This window comes from Papilio xuthus, unplaced genomic scaffold (assembly GCF_000836235.2).
Source record: "Papilio xuthus unplaced genomic scaffold, Pxut_1.1 DF826115.1, whole genome shotgun sequence".
Lineage (NCBI taxonomy): Eukaryota > Metazoa > Arthropoda > Insecta > Lepidoptera > Papilionidae > Papilio > Papilio xuthus.
Genome location: NW_013532534.1, coordinates 6,791,887 through 6,815,693, shown reverse-complemented (window position 1 = coordinate 6,815,693; position 23,807 = coordinate 6,791,887). Strand labels below are relative to the sequence as shown.

General features: G+C 44.3%; 3 protein-coding genes and 1 long non-coding RNA gene across 4 annotated transcripts in view; 1 reads left to right on the top strand and 3 right to left on the bottom strand.

Annotated features, from left to right (window-relative positions):
- LOC106123251 (MOB kinase activator 2) overlaps nt 1–1,948 on the bottom strand; it is a 12,765-nt gene extending 10,817 nt beyond the window's left edge. The window contains exon 1 of the mRNA XM_013319482.1: nt 1,808–1,948. Within this exon, the coding sequence (XP_013174936.1) occupies nt 1,808–1,908 (101 nt within the window). The 5' untranslated portion in view covers nt 1,909–1,948. The remainder of the gene's footprint in view (nt 1–1,807) is intronic.
- A 3,411-nt stretch (nt 1,949–5,359) lies between these two features.
- LOC106123263 (uncharacterized) lies at nt 5,360–6,381 on the top strand. The gene is made up of 2 exons (XR_001228152.1): nt 5,360–5,644; nt 6,281–6,381. It is a non-coding gene; the product is annotated as an uncharacterized LOC106123263 (long non-coding RNA).
- NAT1 (N-acetyltransferase 1) lies at nt 6,372–12,804 on the bottom strand. The gene is made up of 12 exons (XM_013319490.1): nt 12,652–12,804; nt 12,295–12,570; nt 11,450–12,184; nt 10,978–11,158; nt 10,793–10,896; nt 10,284–10,445; nt 9,842–10,096; nt 9,637–9,771; nt 9,103–9,273; nt 8,485–8,761; nt 7,144–7,265; nt 6,372–7,070 (listed from the first exon to the last, which is right to left on the bottom strand). The coding sequence occupies exons 2-12, from the start codon at nt 12,418–12,420 to the stop codon at nt 7,008–7,010; spliced, it is 2,331 nt and encodes a 776-aa protein (XP_013174944.1). The 5' UTR covers nt 12,421–12,570; nt 12,652–12,804; the 3' UTR covers nt 6,372–7,007.
- Nucleotides 12,805–22,311: 9,507 nt separating this feature from the next.
- Nucleotides 22,312–23,807, bottom strand: part of LOC106123262 (Protein tyrosine phosphatase 10D) — a 16,850-nt gene continuing 15,354 nt past the window's right edge. The window contains 2 exon segments of the mRNA XM_013319496.1: nt 22,312–22,378; nt 23,426–23,723. Coding sequence (XP_013174950.1) covers nt 22,347–22,378; nt 23,426–23,723 — 330 coding nt within the window. The 3' untranslated portion in view covers nt 22,312–22,346.

Below are 23,807 nucleotides of genomic sequence, written 5' to 3'. Positions count from 1 at the left end.
GGGGGGGGGGGGGGGGGGTGGGGGACTTACCAGAGGCAGTCCAGCATGACAGACATGCGGGCGCGGCCGCACTCACCTGCAACAACACACCATCACTATCTTTACTCAATGTTACAATTTTTACTTTGGGATTTACTTTCATAGGACAAAGAATCGTGCAGCCGCGCCCCTGTGCGTCTTATCATTTATCAAAAAGGAACGGCCAGTTAATTTTTGCAATTTCAATTCTCCTTGGAAAAACTACAAAGTAAAAGTCACTTGTCGTAGAAACGCCTTGGTCTTCTTCTCTCTCTCTCTCTCTCTAACGCACGGCATATACATGAATGTCGCGTTGTGTATCAGTGTGTGAAAAGTGTAAGTATTTCCTATCAACGGTTGTGTATTGAAGAAACAGAGAATTCGTCATGGGCAGATAGAATACAATTCAATGCTCTGTGGTGCACAGCGAAGTCGCCTCAATATTCGGCCGGGTACATCCAGGCACGCACACGCACGCACACGCACACACACGCACGCACACGCACGCACCCACACCAAGGCAAGGTCGTAAATAAATGGAATTCTTGATTATAATTCTTCCTTTAATCTTTCCATTCCCATACCTTAAATCTTTTCAATATCGCGCGGAGGAAGTCGTGGGCGACAGCTAGTACATAAATAAAATTATTTAAGGCAAAAGCGCATGCACAATGCGAACTAGGGAGACAGACAGACAAACGTTTTAAAATTAGTTTTTAGGTAAGGCAAATATAACTTGAGCATATCTGCATAGATAAGTGTAGAATTCGCTGGTGCACATTAAAACTGGCAGACCGGTGAAATATACGATCACACATAAGAAGTGTCGTCAAGTGGAAGTATGTAATTCCGTCTTTACTCTGATAAGTATGACTGTTGGAAGCCTAATTTTACTTCTCAGATTAGTATAGTCATCGTGGTCAAGTCCGCTTAGTAATAACTGCTGGAGTAATAGTCTGCAAGACGCGCAAGATAATGTGCAATACCACAACCGAACAAATGGAAGGCCGATGGCCAGGGTGCAAATTCAAGTCCTTCTTTCTTCCCACTCTTTTGTAACGCCGAAAGCTAGGAACGTGGCAAAGTACTCCTCAGACGCGATAAATAGAAATATTTACAGTTTATCCTTTCCTACCTTGTCTGATAAAGGTTTGCGCCTCAATAGAGTTCGCGGGCGGCGCACATGGAGGCGAGTATGTCAACTCGGGTGGAGGCTAGCGAATCTGTTCTATAGTCTCTATAGTCCAAAAACTAATGAACTTCATAACTTTTTACACAACATGTATTATATTTGTTCTTTTCACTATTAAATATGTCCATTGCATAGGTTGCCATCATGCTGCGCCCTTAGTTAATGTTTGTCCCATGCCAGTGGACAGTGCTCTCCGCTCATAATTATATTAGTGCAAAGCCGCGGCGCGCCGGTGTGTGTGTGTGCGTGTGCATGTGCGCGGCCGACTGAAGCGCGGCGCAATGTCAGGTGGAACAGCGATGTGGTGACGTCACACAGGTGGGGCGATAACACCGATAAGTGGCGTTGATTTCGCCATTGCCGACCCCCCACCCCCGCTCCTCCTCCTATTCGCTCCTACCTCACGCACGCTGTTTACTTACTACTTTTGCGAGATTCACGCGGCATAATATTCATTGCATAAAAAATATACTGATTTTCAATTTAAAATTTTCAATACTTGGAAAATTCCTATGAAACGGCTTTTACGTTACTATAATCGAGAGGTAATTACTAACTATAGGAGCACAAGTATTATATAGAGGCGAGAAAGCGCACCTGCAGAAGCAGGAAACGGTGTCGTCGATGTCTAAGGGCAGCGCCGCGGGTGACACGTGGTACTTGAGCCGTAGCAGTCGGCGCGAGCCGCGGCGCAGCATGGCGACGGTGGTGGTGGTGGTGGCGGTGGCGGTAGCGGCTGCGGCGGTGGCGGGCGGAGGTGCAGCGGCGCGCGGTGCCGCGGCTGCGCGCGGCGCGGGACTACCGCGCCTCACCGCGAGTGCGCGCCGCGGCGGCCGGCGTCGGAGCAGCCGGCGCTTGCCGTCACGTCACCGCGCGAGATAAGTCGCATGCATATCCTAACCGCGGCCGCGCTCACTACACGTTATTCCGACACAAACCCTTGACCATAACAAATCGCAATTTACGTAAAAATTAATATTTTCACTTTTTCTCTCATAACTATATAACTGTATTTGGATAAAATCGTGCTGCCAACGTATAGGGGCGGAACTACTGCATATGGCCTTTTCCAATTATTATCACAATTAGTTTATTTGGCGTATTCTAAAAAAGATTATTGTTCCGGCATGTTAAAGCAGCCCTCTGCAGCCCTCTGGTAAAGTATTTGTTTATTCTCTTTGGGGATTTTACAATTACCAGTGAATGACACAAAACGTCGATGATATTGAAATCAGCGCTGATTTACAACTTGACAAAATATAAATCCACACACTAATGTACTGTGCACACAGTTAAAATAACCTACCATTTACACAATAAGGTTTTCTTAAAATACGTGCTAATTATCGATAAACAGACATATAATATAATATTTTAAGAAAAATAAGATAATACATTTGAGAAAAACATGTCCATGTTTGTCGTTGATTACCTCCGTGTTTCTGCAGCCGCAGTTGATTGCCACTTCTCTTATTAAAAAAAAAGTAGACGACAGCAACAATGACATCTGTTGCAGAAAGCCGGCATCGGCTAGACCGGTGAAATACCATGACACAGGCACAAGATAGGCGTAAATCTGATCTAACTTGATTAAATAAATGAATGAATGAAAATGAGCTAAGTTTAGTGCTACCCATCCCACCCTTTTCTTATAACGAAAGAATAAGAAGGAGAAATGGAAATGGACATATTCTTTTTGTGTGCATCTACTCCTTCGTCTATTAAAGATCTGCAACTGCAAATGTATATGTTGTAATAAAAAATAACAAATAAAAAAGTGTGTGTACAGTCAGCAACATTTGGGACCTCTTTAAAATGCATCTATTTTCAAAATTAAAAAAGAATGTTATCATATCTTTTAAGAAATAACATAAAGTTGTACTTAACACACTAACTCTAACACAAGTATTAATAATATTAGAACAAGAACAAGTGTATAAGAAGTAGCTAAACCTTAACATTATAAATGGTGCTAATGCTGGAGATAAACATTACTTGTTTGGTTATTTTTCAAATTTATGTCTAGTCATTGTTATATGTAAAAGTTTTCTTTACTTCATAAAAATTTTGTCAAAAATATGTGTTAGCCTTTAAGTATACAATATTCCTATGTAGTTATAAAACTTTTCATTCATCATTGGGTCCTTTCACAAATATCTAAGTATAACAATTTTTCCATGAGATTGTATTTATTTCATGTAATATGTTGATACTCTAAAACAGATGAATGAACTGTTTTGTACTTTTATCCTATCTAATTAAAAAGCCCTAAGCCTAATCTTATGAGATGCTTTAGATGAGTAAATTGAAATAGATGATGATGGTCTTTGTTGTCATATGATCATTTAAATTTTGACATTTGCAATTGAAAACTTTACTCAATATAAACAATACAACAAAGTTTCAAATCAAATGTCTCCTATTTATGATAAATATTGGTATTGATAAATAAATAAAAACTAATTGCTTTAACTTTGTGCTGAAACAATGAGGTTTATAAAGCAACTGATAGATCTTCATTCTGTTGTCTGTACATACATTTGTGTGGAGTGTGTGATTGATTTCAGCTGCATGTAGATAGAATACAGTACGAGTGAGAGAAGACAACTGTTTTGTTTGTTTTTACACAATCACAACAATTGTTAAAACAATTCAAAGCAAATAATCATTTAACTACTGACTTTGAATAGAATTCTGAGTCATTTCTTTAATACTATCACATAATATTTATATCCAAATTATTCAAACAAAAAGGAGAAATGTTTTAGTGATTTATACAATACCATAGTAGTTTTTATTCTTTTAATTTTTCTTAATAATATGTGTGCTTTATGAAAATTATTACGTTGTAGATAAGTGGTACAAACTTGGCCAGATAGTTCCAGACGATTTGATTTTTATATATTTGTAGCGGAAATCAATTCCTATATAAAAAGCAGGCACACTTAATCTGTTTACTCAAACTTTTTACTACAAGAGCGAACGAGCTTACTAATTAGACAAGCTGCAACATATAGTCAATGAAAGTCAACAGTACTGGGATTTGACTTGGATCACTTACCCCATGAACCAGTCGACGGTGTCGCGCAGGTACTCCGGGAGCCGCTCCAGCTTGACGGATAAATTATTTTCACTCCCGAACAAAATGAAAGTACTATACGACAACGTCTCCGTCTCCACCAAGTTCCTGACTTAGCAGCACTAATTTATTAAATATCCCATCACATTTGCTTTGACACTGAACAGCTTAAACTAACAGTAAACCGATAAAAATTATTTACTGCTAACTAGAGCGTGTCATAGTCACAAAAGATTCTAATTTTCATCGTAGCAGCTGAGCTGAATACGCCATGTTGCGCAACTTCAGCTTTGTTAGGATTCAGCAGACAAAAGAGAGACCATTTTCATACAATAACAAACATCTATAATAATAACCCATGAACAATTATTGTGTTAACAGAAGCAAATATTAAGTTAGTTCTTGTAAATATTCAGTACTCAACACTAAAACACAAAATAATAAGTTGTAAAATATTTATTTTTGTTAGATAGGTACTAGGTGCCACAGAGTACATATTATCGGGGAGGCCATACAAATTCGTCTATTTTACGAATCGACTCACAAAATTCATTTTTAAGTACCTTTTCCTACACATTTAAATATATGAAAGTATATTCATTTTTATTTTGAAAATATCATCTAAATAATGAAAAGGTTCTAGACCGTGTATTACATCAAATATATAAATAATGAGCCCACAAAAAAGAACCCTAAAATTCAATTTCCGTCCACCCAAGACATATGTACCATCCCTTTAGTACAATTACCGTCCACCATGTAATTACTTTATAGTAATTACATGGTGGACGGTAATTATGTGAAATTATTAGTATTGGCACATAAATAAATACTAAAACATCTATTCTATCAGATATGTTGATAACAAAGCACTTCAAATTTAAATAAGTAAACAAATATAAATAATTAAAAAGGCTTTCCTTAACTAAATTGACAAGAAACTAAGAATTTCTAATGAGCTTCGCGCCTGTCCGCGCCGCGCTGGGTACCATCAGATCTCCCCTATAGTCTATAGCCCTAAAACATACTCTTTGGTATAGATCATTTATATACTCTTTGGTTTGTGTAGAGTATATAGGCAATTGAGTGTAGGTTAGAAATTATAATTATGCCTACAATTTGATTAGAGTTCCAAGAGTTCTCTTCAGTTTCTGGGAAGAAGAGTTTTTAAAAAGACTTACGTCTATTAATCTCATTTTTAAATTGGATCCAAAACTAGTTGTAATACGTAATCATAATGTTTCGTCTTCCATTCGGCGAAAGGGTAGATCCTATGGAAGAAAAAAGACAAGCGAGGGAGAACACTATAAATAGTGTTATAACGTTTTGCGTACTTTGCGCTGCTATAAGAATTGGTAAGTAAAAAGTATTAGAAACCATTATTTTCTAAATAATACGTCAGCTCAACAACAAAATTCACAGTTTATCACGAATACTGTAACTATGTGAGGGGAAGCGAGATGCTTGGTGACTTGTAGTTTGCTGCTAGCGTGCAGGTGCAAATTGAGCCGAAGTGCAAGCCAGTTCACTTCACACATGTGAACTGAGGTCATCAATTTTAGTAGCTAAGCTTTAACTGTTTTAGATATCAATTTAATATGTAAATCGAATACATCCTATGGAAACTGACACAATTCCAAAATTATAGGTATCTTATGTATTTTTCCAAACTGTGTTCTAAATCTATACCGAAATTCATCGAGATCCATGCAGTTCAGACATCTACTAACAAACATTGTTCCATCCAAATATTTTATCTTCTATGATATTAGTAAGATATCACTTCTACTCACAAAATTGATTAGGTGAAAGCAAACTGTCCAACGTGTTATTTGGAGATGACAATGGTAACCATGTATACAACTTGCTTGATAGCTGACTATATTGAAAGGAAAGGAAACACTTTGCATATTCAGATTGGACCATTAACATCCAGCATATTTCTAATGCTAACCTATGTAGTAAAAGTGTCATGCAGTTGTTTGTTGCAGCTCCCATGATCCTGGAGCATAGCGGGGTGCAGTAGAGCAGCGGGGCAGTCGGTGGAAGCTGCATGTCTTTGTGCAAATAAAAGGAGTTAGATAATAAATTACACTGAAGTTTATTTCCATCAAGAATACAATACATATTGACCGACATCACTTCACAACTTTGTTACAATTCACTCCATCAACATACACATCTTATGCTCAAGGAAATAATTGCCTTTTTTTCCATTATCTAGTTTACAAAATTCTAAACTCTGTTAATACAATGAAATTTAAGCATTCTTACAGTTTATGTATTCACTAAATCCATTTAGTATTGAAAATAAAAATGATCATGATAATATAGAAATTGATTTAAGTTTTTCATACATATATATTTATACAATTTAAACTAAGGTACGCTCACGGAGGACGAGGTGAGGAGAGGGGGCGGAGGAGAGGGGAGGGGAGTGCAGCCATACGTACAAACGAACACTATACATTGTATACATTTGTAAAAAGTATCAAAATCGAGTAAATGGCCTACAAAAAATTATCTCGAAATACTAACATTTGTTTACATAGTTAGTATAACCCAAAGACAGGCTGTAGTCGAGAGTCGCCGGCGGACGCGTCGGGCGTTCCGACCGACGGCAGCAAACGTATCTATTGTTAACTATTCGGCTTAATTATATTTATATGAGATGAGCGCAAAAGGAAAGCGGTGCGAATGTGTGTCCGGGTCACGGGCCTAGTCCTCCGCCTCCTCCTCCTCAGACTCCTGCTGCTGCAGCCACGTCAGCCACGTGTTGACCTGCACAGAGAAGTCGCTGAGTGCCGGCGCCCGAACGCTTGTGCGTGTCCGGCGCCGCGCTCGCTTCCCTTACCTGGAAAAGGGCCTCGCCCTTGCCGGGGTAGGCGTCGGTCACGTCCTCGCGCCACCGCAGGAACGCCTCCTCCTCGCACACCTCCAGGTTGTACAGGTACATGAACCAGCGGAGGAGCATTCCTTCACAACATCAACAACACACAATCATTATATTGCACGCCGAGGCAAGAGCTTATAGCGACCTGTCCTAAACTTAATATTAAACTTCTTATTTTAAGACAGGTGTATTTGAGGCTCTGAAAGTAAAAAAATGAGGACTGTACATAGGGACGATGATAGGAAGAGGATGAGTTAGTGGATGTACATGAAAGGAGAAAAATAGCTGTAGCTTCTTGCAAGACAAAGTGGAAAGCAAAAGAAATGGGCTGGGAATAGTATTGCATGTGGTGAAATAAAGATCTCATGGATGTAAAAAGAATAAATAATTGGATGATAATTCTTAAAGCTGTTGAGAGGAGTGGTATTAGATGTTGTTAGTGCATATGCAATAAAAGATAAGTTCTGGGAGCATTTCCATACCATGATAGCATGCCCGGTGACAAGGTGACAAGTGATTGAAATAAGGGAGGAAGGATACGAAGGAGAACATGGAGGATGGGGCTTTAGGGAAAGTAACACCTTACCTTACCTACATCTCCCTAGCAAACACCAAGAACAGTTAGTAACATAACATAGCAACAGATTTAAAACATAAATAGATTATCAGCTAGTTAGGACTTTTCCTAAATTAACATCATTGAATTGAAAAATTTCAAAGCTATATCTAATGAGGTGTTAGTCCCACATCACTGGCTGCTTGTATCACATCTCATAATAAAGCACCTAGTTTTTAAATAGAAAAGAAAGCTCCTGACAAATATTAAATGGCATTTAATTGAGAGGAAAGAATGCAGAGTGGTAGATAAAATTATTCAGATTGATTTTTTTTTACACTTTGGTTTGTATGAGATGGATAAATTAATGTTGGATTAAGATCCTCCATCCATATAGACCTCTATATGATGTGCTGCTAAAGATATTTTAGAATAAACGAAACATTTGGGAAAGATAGATAAAGATGACCACCAAGTGGTGGTGGAATGATGGAACTACAAAAAATTATTTGTTTGCAAAGATTTCATTGTTGGTTTAATGTTTTATTTATAGTTTGATTTTGGACACTAAAGGAATAATAGAAAGATACGATAACGATTTTATTTGTGTTATTCAAAAACAATAATTGTTGTTTCGATTTCAATTTGTAAAAGATTTAAGTCAGCCATCCTCGCCGAATCGTCCAATCGTTCACGGGCGAACCAATCTTTTGCAAATTGTAATAAGTGTGCGATTGGATTGTCACCTTTGGGGTAGCGGTGCGCGTGCGCGTGCACCTGCACGGCGTAGACGGCGGCCAGCTGCAGGTCGGGCCGGCCCTCCAGCAGCGCCGTCAGCAGCGGCGCGTACGCCTCCACCAGCGCCTTCTCGCGCTCCAGCGCCGCCTTGTCCGCCGCGCCCCCCGCGCCCGCCGCGCCGCCCGCACCCGCCGCGCCCGCCGCCGCCGTCACGTGCCCCGCCACCAGCGCCACCAGCGTCGACACGAACGCGCCGTTGTGCCGCACCGCCGGCTCCACGTTGGCCTGCCACAAACCCCCGACAACTCGCACACCACTCCCTCACCCTTCTCTGACCACCCACTGGACCTTCCGCATATTAAAACTAGACTAATTATAGAGGGCATCATATTTTCGGTACGCTTTTTGCTATTTGTTTTTGGTGATATTTGGTCTATTCAATAAACACTTAGGTGACATATTTTAAGCTTTTAATCAATAAGAGTCTATCTGCGGACTGAAAATGGTGAACGGTCGAGGTGATGTCGGAAAAGAAACAGTTTTTTCGGGCAAGGAATATAGAGAGTGGAAAAAGTGAGGTCGCTTGAATATACAGATGTATGTAGATAGGATAGGATATGCCGTACCTTGATCCAGCGATAGAGCGCGAGCGGCGCGGGCTCGCTGGCCAGCTGGCGCGCGAGCTGGGCGCGCACGCGCAGCTGCGGCACGAGGGCCGCCAGCCCGCGCGCCTCCAGCGCCTCCAGCGCGCCCGCCGCGCCGCCGCTGCGCTCCGACACGTGCGCGCACAGGTTGATCTGTCACATGGGATGGGATGGGATGGATACTATTTATTGTACTTTTACTATTGCAATCAGTGTTTTCCCAATATATTTTGTATTATATCGACTTCTCCTTTTGCGAATAAAATCGCTAGAGCAAATTACAAACGGAACGCCCTCGACATTTCAAGACGTCGGTAAATTGTTTTTACCCAGAGGTGTATAGGTCTTTGTGTATGTTAACTCTATTGTGATGCCCCGTACCCCCGGAGACGGGACATGGCAGCGGTCCACAGTATTGATTTGTTTTAAATTTACAATACTTTTATTATGTTACCGGTTTCATCAAAATTACAGTGGTTTAGTGGAGAGTAGAGGAGGAGGTGTGGTGTACCGCACCTTGCTCTCGTTGTAGAGGCGTTGCAGCCGCTCCGCCCCCGCTAGCCGCTGCAGCCGCTGCAGCAGCTCCAGCAGTAGCGGGTAGTGCTGCCCGCCCTCGCACCAGGCGCCCGCCTCTGCCAGCGTCACCAGCCTCTGCGCACGCACAAACGTGTTCGAGAATATTAAAACATTTATCGAGTCATTATAGAGAAGTGAAGCGAACCTGCAGCGTGGCGTGCGCCAGCAGCGCGGGCAGCCGGTCGTGCGGCCAGTGCGCGTGCACCAGCGCCCGCAGCGCCTCCCCCACGGCCGCGCGCTTCACGCTGCGCACCACCGCGCACGCCGCGGACGCCAGCGCCTCCGCGCCCGCCTCGCCGCCCTCCTCGCCCGCCGCCCCGCCACCCCCCGCCTCGCCCGCGCTCGCCACCTCGCCCGCCAGCGCGTGCTCCAGCACCGCGGCGATGACGCGCCGCAACACCTGCACACACGCGTACCCGTCCTACAGTACAGTACACGCTTGCCGATACAACACTCTTATTATACCTTTAACATTTTTACTTTTGTCCTTGATTCTTATAACAAATTGCATCACACGACCCGAGCACAGCTGATGATTGATGGCGGTTGTCATGTGTAAGGTGTAAGGTAAGAGGTATGAGGGTCACCTTGTCGGGCAGGTGCAGGTCGCGCAGGCGCTGCAGGTGGAGGGCGGCGGGCGCGGGCAGCGCGGGCTCCGCGTCGTCTGCAGGCGGAGGCGCGCCGCCCGCCGCCGCCAGCGCGTCCGTCGCCTCCACCGCCAGCCGGCATGCCTCCTCCTTGCTCAGCCCCTGTCACACACGATACTTCCTGTATCAAATCGCTTATCATTTCTTTTTTTTTATAAGAGAAGGGGGCAAACGAGCGGCGGGATCACCGAGGTGATCGACGACACCCATGGACATCTGCAACATACATACATAATAACCTCATAAGGAAATACAAACATTTATCTTTGAATTTCTCCACCTCACACATCTCATCTCCACAAAGTTTTCCTCCATAGCAGAATTGTACATACGAAATTCTAAAATTGAAAAAAAAAAACATCGGAATGTGAGAGAGATCACAATGGCAATGGTAGAGCGCTGCGTCACCGATGTTCTCTGCGTTTATTTATAGTGAAAAAGTAGCCGACCTTGTCCTTCTTCGGCTTGTCCTTCTTGTCCGGCGCCGGCTTGATGGTGATGGCGGGCTCCTTGAGAAGCAGCGGCGCGCTCGCGAACGTCGGCGGCAGCACGTCTGCAACACACGTGAGGAGTACACATTCCGGCGGGTGGGGGTGGGGGTGGGGGTGGTGGTGCGGGGGTGTGGGACACTCACTCTGCTGCACGGCCGGCAGCGGCTGGTGGTGCTGCTGCTGGGGGCGCGAGAGCCGGTTGGCGGTGAACATGAGGGAGTTGGCGGCGGGACGCATCTGCACGTCGGCCAGCGCCGCCAGCGCGCCCGCCGCGCGCGCCTTGCCCGCCGCGCTGCCCGCGCCCGCACCCGCACGCCCGCCCTCCTGCCGGCACGTACACTAATATAATATAATACGCAACACGACCCACCTCATCTCTTATTCGATAACAGGTGTACGACATACGAATAAAAAGTATCAAACAAGATAACATTAATGTCTCTGGAAGTGTATTGTGTGCGTAAGAAGGTGAAGAAGAGATCAGGGTTATCTCCTCCATCGTGTAATTCATTCATAAAAGGGTATGGAAAATAATTTGTTTACCAGACGACCGCAACTTCGAATCACTTTCGTGGTGAAGAAAAAGATAGCGGCCGAAGAAGAAACGAGACGAACCTTGGAGGCGGCGCCTTGCGACTGCGCGTTGTGATGTTTGTAGTGGGCGTTGTGGGCGCTGTGGGCGCCGTGGGCGTGGGCGCGCGGGAAGTAGCCGGGCGCCGAGCGCTGGCGGAAGGCGTCGCGCGGCGCGCCGAAGCCGTTGCCGAAGAGCTTGTCGGAGGCGAGCGGCGCGCCCCCCTGCAGCTGCAGCCCGGCCAGCACGTCGTCGAGGGGGCGCGCGCGCAGCCCGCCGCGGAAGAGCGGCTCGCGGTCGCGGTCCCGGTCCCGGTCGCGGTCGCGGTCTCGCCGCGGCGGCTCGTCGTCGGCGCGCAGCTGGTGTATGGGCACGGGGCCCTCGGCGGAGACGGCGGCGCGCGGCATCCACCCGCCGCGGCGCAGCTCGGCGACGTCGCGCAGCATGAAGCGGATGCGCGGCGCCAGGTCGCGCGACGCGGACAGCGTCTCGATGCGCGCGAAGTACTGGTCCATGAGGCCGCGGCCGCGCTCCGAGTCGAGCACGCGGCCGCAGGTGCGCACCAGCTGCGCCAGGCACTCGAGATCCTCGTGGTGCTCGGCGGCCGCGCGCCGCGCCAGCAGGTTCTGGATGCATCGGTGCAGAATGGACTCCGCCAAGATCTCCAGTTTGCCCAGTTCGCCTATGAATTTGATATTTCCCAGCATCTTGCACTTGGCGAGATGCCGCTTCTCCTCCTCCTCGGCGGTCAACGCCTTGTCCTCGAAGGCCGCGAATGCCTGCAGTGTGTAGGTAGTGTTAGAGTCGAGCGTCAGAGGCCAGCGGTGGGTAGTGAGAGGTGGAAGATGGAAGACGGAAGGGGGGAGGGTGGCGGCTAGTGGGAGAGCACCTGTGCGCGGTTCTCGAACTCGGTGCGGCACTTGTTGAGCAGCAGCAGCTTGAAGGTGCAGGGCTGGCCGGGCGGCTCGAAGTTGGGCGCCTCCTCGCTGAGCCGCTTGCACAGCTGCGCATACATGGACGAGTACTTGGGCTCATCGAGGGCCTTCTCGAATATCAGCAAGATGACACCTTTAAGCACTTTGTCCGAGTCCAACTCGAGACCCAGCAAGTCGTCGCTTAGCTTTTGGAATTTTTCTGGAGTGAGTTTGTTTAGTATTCCTCGCACCTGAAGTCCGGATAGAATTAAATCACTTTATGCCGCACCATTTATTATATTTAATATATAAGTTATATTTTCATGTATTACCTTGCGAAAGATGACGTCGTGCTTGGCATCGCCGTCGGGCACCTCGTGGTGCCGCAGCGAGGAGGGCGGGACCCAGCGCCGCCTCGGGGGGACGGGCGTCCGCCCCGCGGCGCGCAGCACGGGCCCCGGCTGCCGCGCGCTCTCCGTCTTGCGGCCGGTGTGCGCCGCGCGCTTCTGCGCCGCCTACCGCTCGCCGCTCGCCGGTCGCCGGTCGCCGGACGCGCACCCGACACTCGCAGCACTGCGATCGCCTCGCACAAGCTCTGCGCCGACAAACCCAACCTCATGACTTTCTAAATATTCCTTTTTTTCCCACCTTTACCACATCAGTAATATGAGTTGCATTAACCAAATTTATATACTATACATATGAACATTAATTCACAAAGCAAAGCAAGCAGCGATTCAAGTTGAGGTAAGCGACGCTTCATCGAAAATCATCTTCGATTAACAATCATATTGTATTGCTAATGGATAGAATCAATGTCGCCGATAAAGTGTCCAGACCGATTAGCACTTGTGTTAACGTTTACACGCATTTATCAATCTCCGCGTCCACTAGACATAGCCCGTCATCTCGAAGTCAACGAATGAACGCTCGGCCGCCGGTCGAGTTGAAAGAGCGGTGCCCGGGTTGACGGTTTGGTCGTTTTTGCTAACGAATCTATATCTCGCTTAAGCGGCGTTTGCAAGGTCTCGCCTCGCAGATTGCACGTCGATTCCGCAGCGGTGGTCGAGCTGAGAAAGTGTTGCTCAAGTTGCGGACAGTGTGGCGGCGTTAATCCTTACAAACGAGTTGTCTGGTGCGGGTAAAACTTAATTCGTATTGTATACGAAGAATTGTTCTTGCCTACGCGAATTATAAGGTTATTTTAATGAATCCTCTCGAACCTCGCGAACAACGGTGCCTGAAGCCACCTAGTATTATGCCTGACCTAACATAAATTGTGCATTCAAGTGCTGTGTAAAACAGGCGAATGTAATATAATAATCAGGAACAGCAAGTATCCTGCGGGTGTTGGGTAGTGAGAGGTGTGCGGCAATGTGGCGCGGGTCGTCGCACTCGCGCGACCGACGCGTGAGGGCGAGGGATGGTACGGCGGCCGAGCCGGGGGGCGCTCGTCGGCAGGTCGCACAAGGTCTCTCGGTGCGCGCCTTGCGCCAGTCATCGGCGTGCATATAACGATGGTGAAGACTGGCAGTCTGGCAGAAGGGCGCGGGTGACGACCCCGATCGCCACACATTTCGGGACGGGAGTTAGGGCGAGACCGGTGTAGATCACCTCTTGTTCACTCACCCTTGCCACAATTTAAATATGCGCTATTACAATCGATTTTTAATCGCCTTTTCTAATGCAAAAGGTGGTTTTTGTGACAAAACCGTAAAAGAAAGCGATATGCCATCGTACACTTTTTTGTAAAACTTTTTGCGATCTCCAATTCTCTTATACATTATTTTATATAGCTCTAACGGTTTAGCCAGCTTAAAGCAAAAAAGAAAAATTTTAAGGGGTTCAGAAATACGCTGTTTATTCATGTATTCTTCTTTTTCAGGTTTATTTTTTGCTGTCAAGTGCAAGGTGAAACAATTTCTCCGCTGACATAATCTTCCAATTAATATATCCACAAACCATCCGGTATACATAAACAAAACATGAAGGTGAAAACCTGGCACCGGTATATTTCCTACCATTTTCATACATTTTATACAAACAAAACACGATGAGGCCCTAATAAATAAAATGGCGTTATCTTTTGACGATTTTTTTTAAATAAAGAAAAAAAAGGTTTGGCGATTGAATAAAGTTATGCCCAGTGAAATTTTATTCACTTTTCACACTTTATTTTTTTAATTTTATCTGTCACGTTCACAAGATGTGCTCTGTGCTTATACAATAAGTTTACCTTACTCTGTGTCACTCCGGGGAAGAAGAGGAATCGAATTCGTCCCAATCGGTTGAATCGTTTAGGCTCCGGGCCGTCACAATGGAATCTACATATACATATAGCTCACACGCAGAAAAAACCTTACATACGGGCGAAAAACATTACCCTCCATTCAGTCGGGTAAATAAAAACTTTTAAAATGATCGTCTGTTCGTCTGACTGCATGCCCGCGTAGTTTCCGGAAGACTCGGAAACGGCTGGACCGATTTTGACAAGACTTCCTTGAAAGTAGCTAATGTAAGCGAGAGTAGCTTACCCCATTTTTTATTCCATGCAATCGGAATAGATCTTTGAAGCGGTCACAATATTGGCCATACCACAAAAATTTAAAAGATAAATATTTGTTTTATTTATTATATTTACACGAAGAAATAGTACTACAAAGAGTTATGGTAATTTATTGCAACTGAATCATTGTTAATGTTATAAATTAATTTTACGTAATCAGTAATAAAGCTGCCGTCGCTTGAAATGTACATACGTACAAAAGCGAGTCCAGCATGTGTCCGTAGGCAGAGCCAGGCCGGAGAAGTGTCTGTTACAATGCCTTGATAATAACTCGTCTTCATTGTCAGAAACAACATTCTATTTACTACTATTATTATGCAAATGTGTGCAGGGCCCTACAAAATGAAGCATTTAATTAGAAGAGCGTTGACCATCTCGGAATGTTTCAGGGAAGCCTCTAGAGATCGTCCACTAATCACGTGCGACTCGAAAGGAAGGGTTCCGAAAAAGTCACAAAACATCAGAGTAGGGAGCCGGCAGATGATGAAATTTAATGAATAAACTAACTATAATTTGAAAAGCACTTTGTACAAAAATCTCACATGATTTTAGGATTAGGGGCGAGGGGTAGTCATACACAACATAAATGGTTTCAAAAAGTTGCTAAAACATTACGTGAGTAATGGACGACCTCCATGCGACACACATGCAGAGTTCAACTCCGGCCGCGACACCCACGAATTACATTTGCTATCTACGGTTGCAATAAACAGGTTGTAGTTTTAGCGCAAAAATAAATTGGCCGGCTTTATCTGCCGGCGACACGTCAGCCGCGCGCGGCCGTCGACCCGCGCCGCAAGGTCGTCCGCCGGCCGGCTGCGCTCCTGGCCGTCATGTGAAGCTGTGTGAGGGGCATAAGGCGCAGGGAGCGCGGCCGAATGGGGGAGGGGGGGCTGGGGCGCGCCGCTACCATTGACCCAGTTGGATTCGACCTACAAACTGACCCTGCATCACAATGATATCTTTGCAACACGCATTGCCGATACTTTTTTGTTCCGGACTACTGCACCACCGGCGGGGAAGCAGCGCGGGGTCCCTTTCAGACATCACCCGCCGCCCCGCCCGCCCTCACACCACGACCTTGCGACAGTTGCGCTTCAGCACTGCGAGCGCCGACATATCAACATATTGTACATCATCTTTCATCGTATTATAATCATCATCATCAGATCTCTATACGTCCCCACCGAGGGGCTCGGAGCCTACTCTATGTTAAGGATGATTAGGCCATAGCCCACTACGCTGGCCAAGTGCGGGTTGGTTGATTTCACACATAACTTTGAACTTCTTCTCAGAGATGTGCAGGCTGCATTACGATGTATTCTTTCACCGTAAGAACGTCGGATACATATGTAAATCGGAAATCGAAAAACACATTGGTACATGGTGGGATTCGAACCCAGAACCTGCAGATTGCAAGTCAAGTGCTTGGAGCCACCGACGATTATTATAATCATCAGAAACCAACCAGCCTTTCATTCCATCACACAGTCCACTCAATAGTTTTAAAGAAGGGAAAATAAACTTTATAAAACAAAAAACTTTATAAAAAAAATCCTGCCATATAGTAATAAAAGGATAGAAATGGTTCGCACTACCTTACACGTCCACATCCACATGCCAGAATACTTCATGGATTGATCGAACCCAAAGTTTAAAATAATTAAATTAAACCCACTATTGATAAGAAGGTGAACAATGATGTTGAAAACATACTAAAGGTACATTGTAGGTACCACTCATAGCAACACTCTTCTTGTTAATCTACCTCCAGGAAATTAATCGCACAAAAAGATAAAATCATGGGGCAATTTTATTTTTGCATCTCTTTGATGTCAATATATCATAAATATTTAGTGAGGTTATGCAATGTCACCTGGTTAATTAGCAGCAGTGCTACAGTACAACTGCAACTCTACAAGTGACACCTATTTTGTGTAACCCTCACGGACATTGATTATTCCAGCAAAGCCAAATCCCCAAAGAACTCCAGTATTCTTCAAAGTTACTGGCTATCTCCGAGAGTGATCTTGAGGCAAGATGCCGGACAGTGCAATCATACATTGCAGGGCATGACATATAATGTATTGATAAGTTGCCTAGTTACTAGGTATATTGCATATTGAACTTGTCAACCTTAAAACATATGTACCGTTAAAAATGTTGCTAATGTCATTCATGTTAACATACACAAGAACATTAATTTATTGTTAGAACAGTTCAAGAGTTGTCTAGCACATAGCACAGTGCGGCAGGACATTGATGTGCAACACTATTAGCTTAAAAGTTAACTCATACTAAACTAATGTGCAAACTACAGTTACACATTTATATTTAATGACACTTTTTAATTTACTATAATTGGAACATGTATGAGGCAAAAGATATAAAGATAGTGTCAACTGCAACTGAAAATTTAAAAGTGTGATGCTGATGCATACATGCAGCCCTGCTCCAATAACTTGTCAGTTTAACACAAGGCATCGCCACCTCTTGTGCACAACTTATCTATCATAGCACCATGCAGATGCAGCAGATAAAAATCACAGATAAAATAATCAAGATTATTGGTTTGTTGTTGAATCACTAACTGTTAAAGCTCATATTTTGCAAAGTTACCCACCTAGTGGATTCATAGAAAATATAAAAAATTATGTTTGATCTGTCAAAGGTACTAACTTGTAATAGAAAATAACTATTTTGACTTACAGTGATAGCAAAATGTAGTTCCTACGGCACCAAAGTAGCTAATATTTGATATTTTTTGTTTATATTCATTGTTACAACAAAAACGACTTAAATATGGAATTTGTGTAATATATGAATTCAAAAAAATCGAATTATTAAGTAAGTTCATTGTGTTACTTTAGGTTAAACTTTTAAGCGCTGGTTTACAAGATGATAAATTATCTGAAAGAGAATCAGGTAGAAGGGATGAAGAAAGATCGCGGCAACCAAATAGCCACCCGTCTAAATCTGTGAGAGTGCGAGGTTAGAATCGCCAGAGTACCATCGCGATGTCTTCCCTACCTAAACGCCCTTGTGTTTGCATATCATTGAAAAATGGCGCGGCGGAACACACCAGATGCACAAAGATTCTCGAATAACAGGAACTTGTAAAATGGCTCACAAAGGTGACGCATCGACACGATCCGATCGAATGATCTTGGCGTATCCTAACAGACCTCCAAATATGCAAAGGGGAATTTTAATGATTTAGTACTCTAGGCGTATATTAAAGACACCGAATATACTATAAAATGTAAAATGCTTTACTTACGAGGCGAAGAAAGTATATTGTAGAAAGCACACGCACCGCAACGCGACAAGCGAGTACCTTTACACGCACACAACTGACTGCTTGTAAATGAAATTTTGTATAATGCATGTGTCTGCATGTGTCGCTCAACCGCGTGCCGCACACACTGGTGTCAATGCTATACCATTGATATTTTATTTTCCAAGACAGGATTGAGCAATAACTAATCGCAGATTAAATTTCTGCCGAACGAGAAAGAGACGCAAATTAACAAAAAAAATGTCTCTTTACCACTAAGGTAACCATAAATTATAAAGTCACCAGGGCTAGGGCCCTAATTTTGGAATCTTGGTACAAGAATATAATTTGACAAACTCTGCCGACCCAGCTGAGAGAAATTGCTCATTCATAACTTTATTAATTTACATAGTGTCATCACATTTTTATCATTATCAATAGTTATTTTAATTTTTCATGAACCAGTAAAAACTAATGGTCTAACATTTTTGGTAACTATTTAGTATATTTTTTAGAAATTATAAATTTGTTTTATCTTTTTTATCTATTCCATTTTTACCTTAAACTGATTCCAGTTTCATTCCAGTGAAGTCCAGTTCTATTTGAAAATAGGTATTTTTCAAAAAACAAAAAACTTTTTCAACAATCGCATTGAAACAAAAAAGAGAAACAATAATCGAAAAAACTGGATAGCCATGTGTAAAAAGCTCTAAAAGTTCAGCTCTCATTAAATTGAATTGAGCTGTTCATCAACAACTAAATTGGCAGCTCTCGACTCATCGCGAAGTACTGTTACTACTAGCAGAGGAGCAGCGAGCTGCCTGGTGACTAGCAGTTCGAAGCTTGAAACGCAAATTATAGCTCTATGCAGATACAAACTGAAATGAACAGCGAGCCGGTTCACTGATCTGCACACAAGCGAGCCGTGAACTGATTTGCTGATCATAAGCTTTATTTAAGTTATCTGGAAACATGCATAGTCTTAAACAATTTAACAGCTTACAGACACATATATTTGCATATTTACGTTATGCGTGCCTAAGAGAGAATGGGAGTAATCGAAGGTGATGTTGAGAGGAACGATAAAAAAACCTCATCTCATACTCTTTCGGCATTTTTACTAATGTAGTATTTGTAATATAGTAATTGTAAATTATAATTTTTTTTTATAAATAAAAAAGTATATTAAATTTTACTGTATTCTATACTCCGGTTTTTGACAGTGTTCAGTCCTGTTTTTAAGCATCTTTGATGAAAACTGCACACAGAGACAAATATGCAACATTGACAACGTTGACTTGAGCTTGACAATTTGATCGAAGACCACAGACAACATGCATGCATGCAATGTATTAGCATTTAAACGGTAAAAATAGGTACCTAGTACTAGGGTGGTTCGTGAGAGGTCAGAAAAATACCGGCAAATTTACGAATTGAGAAAAAAAAAGCCTTTTTAATTAACTTTTGTTAAACATTAAAATAAATATTTTTTATCTTAAAATATTATCTAAAGGAAAATAAGATTCTAAACGGTATACATAAGTCTTGCAAATATAAAAATAATAGGACAAAAAAAGTGAAGCCCCACCAGAATACAGTTACCACCCACCTTTAGATTCCTTGCTACACTAAAATTAATTTAAATAGCATTAGAAACTACATAATCCTTTGAGTCGCTATTCTTAATATAATAATTATACGAAAACAATTACCCGTTAGCACTACCCAAGCACTACTAGAATATACTGCAATCAAAAAGCTTGTGACAATTTCTGTTACAACAATGTACTCATTTGCATTATTACATTTAATACAAAACTCCAAGCTATATGCTATGAACATATGGCCCACTTAAAGACCAACAGTTGAGAAATCCTAAACATTTGAGAAATCCCAAAGTTGTATTAATTTATGTTGATTATTAAATAGTAAGCTGCCACTAAGAGCTTTCAGGCTATTTTGTTATTAGTTAAAAAAAATTGCCTAAAAATTATTTTTGTTTATCTTTAGCGAATTTTAATAGTAACTAGGAATTTTTTGCTCACTGGTAACCCTTAAAACCTACAGACGCCGCTCTGTCAATGTTAAAAAGTGCCATAAAATCGGACGGACTTCATTAAGAGTTCGAGAATAAGGATTGAGAACTATAAAAATGTCATCTTGACGAAGCTGTCATTATTGAGCAACGAGAAAGCGGCAGGCGGCAAGCAGTTTTAATGTTGCCATTTTCATATTTTCGAAATCCCACAAAAATGTCACGCTTGATGTTAAGACATGTAGGGTCATTTGTTAATGTTTTTAGATTTATCAATTTAAATTGTAAACTCAGGTCATAAGTTGCAAATCAAGAGTTGAAACATGAACTAGTTTTCGAGGATGTTAGGTTAGGTTAGGTTAATTTCCACGGACCTGCTCGGTTGTCCGAGTGGGCGGAGAGATGAACTCCGACATGGCGCGTCTCCGGGTGGTGGATAGGGGAATGCCCCGGTAGTAGGTCGGGGTAGGGCGAAAGCCCCGCGAACCAAACACTAGACCCGGGCCTGGCAGTGCGCGGAGGACTAGTCGATCGTGTCCCGACAGGTCCAGCGCGCTAGCCGGGCGCACCCAGAGGAGGCGCCAGAGGTGGACTAGGAGTTGTCCGCCTCCGTGGTGCCTATTGAGGAGGGACCGCGAGAGATGTGGGAAGGGTACTGGTTTATCCTGCCCTCCTGCAGCTCTCGTGGTCGGTCTCGTGTACGGTCTCATTGCGCACAACTAACAACTAATAAACTATCGAATGTCTGCTGGCTGGCTGCTTCCAATACAACTTAAATGTATACCTACGCACTCAGAAGTTACTCAGTAAAACAACAGATACATTTGTTACAAAATTTATTGTATGTTTTTAGGCAGAGTTTTTACCTCTCAAACCAAAGCGAATTTATTTTGATTAAATCACATCCATACCATATTCATCACATTGATATATTATAATAAATAGGACATAATAAAAGGACGGAACGGTTCAGCTCTTTTTACTGAAATTAACTAGTAACTTGTACACTGGTCGCAACTGTACGAGCACTGTGCGGCACTGTGCACAGTTGTGCGGCACTGTGCACAGTTGTGCGGCACTGTGCACAGTTGTGCGGCACTGTGCACAGTTGTGCGGCACTGTGCACAGTTGTGCGGCACTGTGCACATTTGTGCGGCAGTGTGCACAGTTGTGCGGCACTGTGCACAGTTGTGCGGCACTGTGCAGCGTTGCTGGCTGGCCTGGTCTGGTCGGGTGAGAACACTCAGCTTACAAAAGTATTTAAGTACAATTTTGAGATTCAAACAGTTATACTTATAATATTAAATATAATATAAAAATAATAAAAGTCAAAACTTAATATGTAATAAAACATTATGTATAGATCCGGTTAAAAACGTGAAGAGACGCTCTGCTCGGCGTCCGTTGCTTGCTTGCTTGCTTGCTTCTCTCATCATATATACAATTTATATAACAAATTGGTGACTGCGTTTAATATACATTTATACAAAAACATATTGATTTATAGTTTGGTCGTTCTCAGGAAACCTGTCTGATACATAACAGAATAGAAAACGTTTTTTTGACGCAGCGAACAATTAAATACAAAACAGCAACGTCACGTCACGTTAACTTTAAGGTTAAAAAAAAATTGTTCATAATAAAAAGTCGCAATGAATTGACTCATTCCGTTGCGGTTGGGTGGTCGGCGTCCGCTGCGGCTGGTGCCGGCCGCCTCGCGCACCGAGCACTGCGCACCGAGCACTGCGCACCGAGCACTGCGCACCGAGCACTGCGCACCGAGCATTGCGCACCGAGCACAGTTAGTAACCAACCTTTTATGCCATTTTAAAAATAGAAGCTAAATATACGAGTCCGAATAAAAAAGTTGGTTTATCTTTTTAATTGCTCGGTTGAAAAATAATATCTGAATGTTAGCTCTCGTCCGGCACCGGACCACAGCCACCGGGCCACCGACACCGGACCATCCGAAATTGTCATTAATAAATAATGAGAACGTCCCAACTATAAATGCTATTGTACAGAAAACGAGGCGTGTCAGGCGCCGGGCGACGGGCGCGGCGGGCACGGCGGGCACGGCGGGCACGGCGGGCGCGGCGGGCACGGCGGGCACGGCGGACGCGACGGGCACGGCGGGCACGGCGCGCGCTCACATGCCAGACTCCGCGATGCCCTCGTCGTCTGTGGAAGGCAGGGGGCGTCAGGGAGAGGTGGAGCGGCACGCGCGGCGGCAAGCGGGGCGGCAAGCGGGGCGGCAAGCGGGGCGCCGCAGAAGACACAAATTGAAATATTAATGATGAGAGAAGTGTTAATGAACCAAAGTATGACACGCGAACTCCTCTTATAGGAATACTAGCTGTCCGCCCGCGACCTCGTCCGCCTCGACCATCAATTTGTAAAAACCTGAATCAGGTGAGTATTTTAAATTGTATATTATTCTCTAGACTAGAGTTGGTAGAGTTACATCTTCATGGCATATTATCAGCTTCAAGTACTTGTTAAAAACTAACAGGTTAGTTAGTTTTGTCGTAGAGTATATTTATCATCACAGACTTTCTCTCGTAGGCAGGTATTATACATAAACCTTCACGAGATTAATTTAGAAATATTCTCAGTAAAGTTATTGCTACGTAACATCCATGCAACATTTGTGTCGAGGCCGGCGGGGGGCGACGGGGGGGGACGGGGGGTGACGGGGGGCGACGAATGATCGAAGGCATGTGGTGGCATGTAGATAGACGGCATGCAGCACGCGCGCTCACGGGCCGGCTCGCGGTGGGCGCGACGGGCGGCGAGGGGGTCGCCGGGTGCCGGGTGCCGGGCGCCGGGTGCCGGGTGCGGGCGACGGGCGCGCTCTCAGGCGGGGGCGGCAGCGCGACCAGCAAAGTAGCAAAATCGATTTCGTGTCATCGAGAAACTGTAGGTCCTTGCAAAATGTACAACCTCACTAGGCATATTATACGTTGATGGCAAAAGGTGCAGGAGTCATCAGTTACAATACTGCAGGAGGACAGCGACATATGATTACAACTAATTAACAGTTTACAAGAGTACAAAATATGTTTGGAGTAGTCGCTCTTCGCGTACAGAGTGTGCGGCTAACACGAATTTTCAACTGTATTTACTCCGCCATGTTAAAAATAATGGCGATTTTTGTAAGCGGGTTGCGGACAGATAGCGGGTTCGAGGAGCAGAGGTGAGATGTGCGATGCGTCAGAGCAGGCATACCTTCGAAGGCCGGGTTGTGGTGGTGGCTGTGGGCGGGCGGCGGCGCCAGGTCGCGGCCCTCGAGCGCCGCCACGACGCACTGGTGGATGCAGATGTACTGCTGCTCCGTCTGCACCATCCACACGCGCTCGCGCCGCATGCTGTGCACCATGCCGAAGATGTCCCGCACTGGTGGATGCAGATGTACTGCTGCTCCGTCTGCACCATCCACACGCGCTCGCGCCGCATGCTGTGCACCATGCCGAAGATGTCCAGGTACTCCGCGTGCGCCGCCAGCTGCACAGCAAGTGTATCGTTACTGTGTGTGCGCGTTGTGTTTGTGGTGCGCGTTGTGTTTGTGGTGCGCGTTGTGATTGTGGTGCGCGTTGTGATTGTGGTGCGC